At 42.9% G+C, this 7,010-nt stretch overlaps 1 protein-coding gene across 1 annotated transcript; it reads right to left on the minus strand.

Moving 5' to 3' along the window:
• Positions 1–2,632: 2,632 nt before the first annotated feature.
• On the minus strand, positions 2,633–6,076 carry LOC147109653 (EEF1A lysine methyltransferase 3-like). Its single transcript, XM_086002338.1, has 3 exons — positions 5,897–6,076; positions 4,776–4,887; positions 2,633–3,045 (listed from the first exon to the last, which is right to left on the minus strand). Exons 1-3 carry the CDS (start codon positions 6,062–6,064, stop codon positions 2,633–2,635), a joined length of 693 nt encoding a protein of 230 aa, XP_085858464.1. The 5' UTR covers positions 6,065–6,076.
• Between the last annotated feature and the right edge of the window lie 934 nt (positions 6,077–7,010).

The raw sequence follows: 7,010 nt of genomic DNA on the forward strand, positions 1-7,010 counted from the left end.
GTGCTAGGTATGTCTCCAGCCAGTGGAGCGTTTTCCCCCTGATTCCCATTGACTTCAGTTTTACTAGGGCTCCTTGATGCCAGACTCAGTCAAATCCTGCCTTGATGTCAAGGGCAGTCACTCTCACCTCACCTCTGGAATTCAGCTCCTTTGTCCATGTTTGGACCAAGGCTGTAATGAGGTCGGGAGCCAAGTGGTCTTGGTGGAACCCAAACTGGGCATCAGTGAGCAGGTTATTGGTGAGTAAGTGCCGCTTGATAGCACTGTCAATGACACCTTCCATCACGTTGCTGATGATTGAGAGTGGACTGATGGGGCACTACTTGGCCGGGTTGGATTTTCTTGTGAGGATTCCATTTACGAATACCCATACTCGGAATCCACAAATAATTAAATAACTGATAGAACTGGAATAAAAATAAATGATCCCGTGTTCAAATTTAATTAAAAGTCTCTTCAATACAGTATATGCAATAAAAATATAATTTAAAAATAAATCATTTTAAACATTTTAATCCGGGCTAAAATTTGTATAAACTAATTTCAATGTTTGCGCATGATTTTTTATTTTTATATTTTTAACTTAAATTTTATATTACCCTTTACGCTGGTGAACGCAGGCCCTATGTCTGATTTTACCAGGTGTAAGGGTTTTGTGGGCATTTGCTGGGCAGTAAGTGAGTCGATGTGGATGATCTGTCAAGGCGGACCTCGACATATCGCAAGTTCCGGGTTTTCGCGCATACACCGTGCATGTGGAAACCCGGAACTTGCAGAGCCTTTCTGACGGCTTTCGATTGCATACGCTGAGCATATGCTGTCATTGGGAGTGCAAAATCCAGGCCATTGTTTAATTCAGTATTTTCCAACGGAAATCGCAGACTAGACAGAAGTGTGTCTAATACGGCACCGTTTAAGCCACGTGTACTAATTTTATTAAAACCGACCTGCGTGCATCCACACAATACAGGTAAATACACTTCACATTATTACATTTAGTTAACAAACCCTTCAGTAACCAAGGAAGTAAAGCACTCACAACGATCAAAGAACACTCACACACTCTGCGTTTCATCTTGTAATTCCACCAAAAATGTACAAAAAGGATAAAGTACACATGGACACGTCTGTGAATAAGAGTATTGAGATCATTTGCCTAACGACCATGTGCAATTCTGATTTTTATTTAATAATCAGAAATGCAATTCGCCACATCTGGATTCCTAATTGGCGATATGTAGGTCATATATTGGAAAACACTGGATTCGTTCTCTGTTGTCTTCTTTCCCTGGTTAGTTGAGGGACTTAACTTCCGGATATCATTCTGGACCCGCTGACGTGCTGTTGTCCTTTATTTCTCCCGCCACTATAACGGCATGTTGTACAGTGAATATGTAATTATACCAATTCGCACAGCATCTGCAGAAAGAAAAACTCTCCAAATTAAAAGCTAGAATTGCGAAACTAATTTCTTGGACAGGCTAGTCAATCCAACAATCTTCCCCAAGCTGATGGTTTTAACTAAAGCAGCACATATAGATCCGGAAAAATTAGCTATCCGGCTAATTTAATCTCTGCAATTGACCTCATCACTATATTTAATGGAAGCTAGTTATATGTAATTATTAATAAAACTGTTTAAAAAAAATTAAGAGTCTTGACATTTTTGATGGTGGGAGGAAATGACAAAAACGTGCTTATGTCGGCTTTATACTATCGCAATCATTGTATCAAGGATATTTACAATGCAAACTTGCCTTACGTATCAATATATAAAGAATTTAAACCATAAAATAGCGGGTATGCTATAGCTTCTTCTAGAGCAAATAGAACAAGTGTTGACGATATCCAGGAGGGAAACTCGTTTATTGGTTACTGAACCTGTCAATAGGAGACGGTTGAAGAAATATGATATGGTTGCAAAACATTGCATTAATCTGAAGTGTTTGGATCTTCAGCTGCTCAAGCCTTGTAAAGAACAGGAATGCTTCAAAGTCATTGACCAAATCGTGTCACACTGAGTATTAATAACAAGGGAATGATTAGCTCAGTTTGCCAGTGCACCATCGAGTACAATCGTATGCCAGGTAGACCAGTTAGGTGATGGCTTCTATCCCTTGTCACGATACTGGGAGGGCACAAGATAATGGCCACGAGTCGCATGAAATGGTGCTGCTGGTGGCCAGAGAGCTTTAAAAGGCAACCACGGAATGTGGGTCTAGAGTCTCTTGCAGCAACATTTGGCCGCAATCATCAGCTTTCTTGGCCATTTTACTGGTACCATCCCACCAATTCCCCGATTTATTGAAATTAATTCTGTAACTTGCCATGCTGTAATGTAAACTGAACACCCGTGTGTGATTAATCTGCTATAATTACGACTTTACTAGCGCATGGCGATAACGTTCGCCAACGCGATCCATCTATCCTCATACAGGGTAAATAGATACATGGCCGAGAAATCAGAAAACAATTGGCCCCCGCATAGTCACATGATACAAAGGGACAAATTGGAGTGGGGCTTAAATTTACAAAAAGGAATGCTGAGTAGTTCTTCTGACTTTTAAAAATCCAGTGTTAATAAGGCTCGTTCAAACCCAGTGTCAGTTTCAGTGACAGGAGATTTAAGCTTTTATGTTAGGAGCCCATCCCCAGGATTTGTACGAATTTTGGAAAATTTGTACACTATAATGTCGTTGTCCTCGAACCTGTCAACAACGCGACAATTAAAAAACTGAGGTAGAAGCACGTTATAGATAAGTGCGGATCTTATCGTCATTTGCAATTGAGTAGAGAAGTAAATTGCAGTCCCTTGGTTGGCGAGATGACGCAATGTTTCTATTAGCCGGGTGTACGTAGCCGAGAGATAGACAATATCCGAACCCAGGATGAAATCATAGTCGGTAGGAAAGTTAGTGTGGTCTTCACCCCATCTCAGGGCACGGACCTTTAAACGGTGTCTGCGGGCAAAGGGGACGTTGATGATGACGTTGTTTTGGATTTGCTCCAGGATAAGTGGTCGATCAGTTATGGTAACATTTCCACCTGACGAGAGAAAACACAATCCATGTCCATTTTGATTTGCCCTTGAAAACTGATCCCACATTGTGATCACAGCAGCAAAAAATAATGGCTCCAAAGGAGAACTGTTAGCAAGTATTGCCGCACACAGTGCGCGGCAGTATTGTGCCTTGTGTTGCTCCCGTGATGGGCGTTGAAAGCACGGGTGTAGGTTATACCCCTTCATAAGATATGAGTTCTGCCCTACAACACTCCAAGATCTCTGCTTTCTTAAACTCTGGCCTGTTACATCCCTCACTCTCTTCGCCATAGTCTTGGCGGTGGTGCCTTCAGCCGTCTAGGCTCTAAGCTCTGGATTTCCCTTGCTATACCTTTCCATCCTCTCACTGCTCCATTAAGATGCTGCTTTAACCCTACGTCTTTGACCAAGCTTTTAGTCATCCGTTCTAATATCTCCTGTTTTGGCTCTGAGTCATTTTGTATCTGATTATTGTCCCGTGAAGAGTCATTGGACATTTTACCAGTTATAGGCGCTTATATAAATGTAAGTTGTTGTTGTGGTTTACATCTTGCACCCAATTGTCAGAAGCTGAGCGTTGGATTCACAGAATCTAAGACAAAATGGCATTGTACCACCCTGATGTCTGCATCATACTTTCTATCATGTATGGATGTCTGTATCATATGCCACTTAGAATCTCAGTACTTACTGAATTTTCAATTGCCATCTGCTTACAGGGAAACAATATAAGGTTCGACTTTGAATGCTGGCAGGCAAAGGGCTTGGTACTTTGTTGTATAATCGGATGGTGTTGGCTGTATATAGAGAGAATTCAAATACTATAACTTCTAATCTAATTTGTAATCTACCTGGAAGGCCAAGTGGGTTAGCAGTCCAATTCATTGCCAAATGGCGTCTGCTCCCTGACCAATTTGCGCACAGCAAGGTTCCAAAACAGCAATGGGAGAAATAACCAGACAATCTGTTTCTGGTGATGTTGATTGAGGGAAAATGTTGGTCATGATACCAGGAGAACTTTCCTTATATTTTTGAAATAGCGTTGTGGGGTAATTTCCATCCACTGAGAGGACAGACGAACAGCGAGCGGCATATCGTTTGGAAATTGCTTACGCCTCTTTTATATTCTCTTTGAAGATGAATTGACGACTAAACGTTTACAGCAAGGAGGCTGACTAATTCCCAATATATGTTTGCCAAGAGCAACGGAGCTTAATGAAATGTTTTTTAAATTAAATTTTTGCTTAAAATATGTAATTAAATGATATTGTAATTAATTTAAAATGTAATTAATATATACATATTTCATATGTTGGTGTATTTTTTAAGTGATCCCCATTCATACTTTTGACCGTATGTACGGAACTCCAATAAGTATGAATGGGATTCCTTTCTTTTATTGGTTGGGCCGGGCCACGTGATACCAGGGGCGCCTACGAACCCTACGAACCGCCTGCGTCCCTGGGATACGGGACCTCTGCACGCCAGGACCCGGAGAGGCCCAGGATCGCAAACCTCCATATCTCCCGGGCCACCAGGTACATTCGTATAGTTCTTGCAGGTCGGAGGCGTCCGCCCGCGGGAAGCTTCCGATCAGAAATGTTGGTCCCAATTATCATTCTCGGACTGGTAACACGCCTTCCCAGTATAGACACACCTTCTCATTATTGTCTATATTCCTTTCTGACATCAACAAAGTGATGCGGTTCAGTTCACTTCCCACCCTTTCACTCACCAAGTAGGGTTGTTAAAATCCCCACAATTCCAGTGCCTGGTCCCAACTCAATCACTTTCTTCCCAGTAAATCTAATGTTCTGCTTCTCAAAGTACCGGTAAAGAGCAATTGCCTGAACAGATGAAACACATTTACGCTAGGGTTAAGTTAGTCAGAAAGTGATGCAAAACATCGGTACCCCAAAGACTGCTGTTAATAGAGGGTGGGATCCGGGTACAAACAATTCCTTACAGAGATAATGGTAGACTCCTGGGAACTGTTGTCAGTCGGACATTCTCACCCACCTCCCAATTAATTCAGGTCAGCACAGGCGGTTCTGATCACAGGCCGCGTGTTCTTGCTCTCTCCTGCTGACGCAACGGGTTTTAGAAGCAATAAAAGTAGTCTAGGAAAATAACTTGAAAAAAGAAATGATCTTACCTACTGCACGATGGTCTCGCTCCGCCCACAATAATTCGCAGTCCCATGAAGAACCTCACCCAACTATCCGGAGTGCAGTCAAAGCTGCACCAATGGCTCATTGTGAGTAGGCAGCACTCTTTGTGACACCGAGTCTCAAAGAACTGCAAGGTTCCATGTTCAACCCTCGGTCTGTAATACTTTAACTACCTTCGTGAATACCATCCAATAACCGAGCCCGCAGCTGCTCGCCTTTGTGAGGATAGGGTCGGCCTCATCAACAGTGTTCGCGGCCTCTGTAGACGCTCTGCGTCAGGCCTCACGCTCGTAGAATGGTCACTTATTGCGAGGAAGCACCGGGTGATTGTGGAGCAACTCCAGGAGGAGGGGGGAAATTGGAGGGTGCAAATATAAAACACCTCAGCGGCACCAGTGAGAGCAGATTATTTAATCAGCTTCACTGAGCCTGTGACCCTTAATATAACCAAGATTTGAGACCAATTGTGCCTGAGAAATGCCTGTTCCAGCCAACCATACAGCGGACTGTGGACAAGAAGTGCCAGATCGGCGATGCATTTCCAAAGCGCATTTTTCTGAGGAAAGGAGCACGATTGCAAATCCACTGCAGCTTGGGACAGGGAAGGAGGTTACAATTATTCGAATAAATACATAAAGTACAAGAAGCCGGCTTTTCCACTATCCGACTAATGCAGCGAATTTACAGCATTCCAGACAAAAGCAGGAACGCCCAGGTTAGCGCCTACAATTTGTGCGATCGTTAACTTGTACCCGAAGAACTCAAAGTTGTTGTAGACGATGAAGCTGTTCGAAGAGCGATGCCCCTTCTTTGGGGTATCGTCGCCGGAATGCTCGGGGCACAGCGCTTTCATCAAAATCTCTAATCTACCCCTGAAATTTCTCTGATGGATCATCTCTAATCTGCAAAGGGATTCTCTCTCAGTGCGCCGGATTGAAGCAGGAATTTGAATTTATATAGCACCACTAGCATCCTCGGGAGATCTCTAATCCCCTCGCAGCCAATCATGTGTAATTACTGCTTTTAGGCAATCACGCATGCCAGTCAATTTTACGCACCCTTGGGCCCCAGCACCAGTCATTAGATTATTTAATATTGGCGTGGCGAACCGGAAAACTCCGCGACTCCTTTTTGAATAATGCCGCCGATCCTTTACGCCTAAAAAGAGAGCCTTTCGGTTTAACGTCATGACCAACAAAGACAATACAATCAACAACAGAGTACTCCCTCTCTACTCCAATGCAGTTGATCCAGATTATGTGCCAAGGTTCTGACTTATTTTGATCCCACCACCATCAGCTCCGAGGCCAGAGTGCCACCAGTGAGCCGAGGTATCACTTCTACTTGTTAAAATGTAGACTTGATACATAATTGCAGCCCCAGTTACATAATTAAACGCCTGCTTTGGGACTATTCTAAGCTTCGTTAATTGTTTCCTTACAATACTAAGTATCTCCATTTATATCTGATTAGAAAGGCACATAACTAGTTCAGTTTTGAAACCTAGCGTGACAGTTTGCCTGGAAAGTATACCAGAATATAACAACAGTGGATGGGAAACAACAAGATCATTGCCGTCAATCTGACCGGTCCCTCAGCACACACTTCATACCACACCATCAACGTTTGACCCAGGTACTTAGCCATCTTTCGCTAGAATTTTTGAGATAAGCAGCCCACTGTTTCCTTTGGCAGACAATCCCATTCACTCACCACTCTCTGCCTAATTAAATTAAATCTAAACTATCTTTTCACTCTCGTCTTCTCAGTTGCAATTCGTGCTCTCTTGTGGATTCTGT

Source organism: Somniosus microcephalus, chromosome 12, assembly GCF_052327205.1.
Source record: "Somniosus microcephalus isolate GS21.2 chromosome 12, FLI_Smic_1.0, whole genome shotgun sequence".
NCBI lineage: Eukaryota > Metazoa > Chordata > Chondrichthyes > Squaliformes > Somniosidae > Somniosus > Somniosus microcephalus.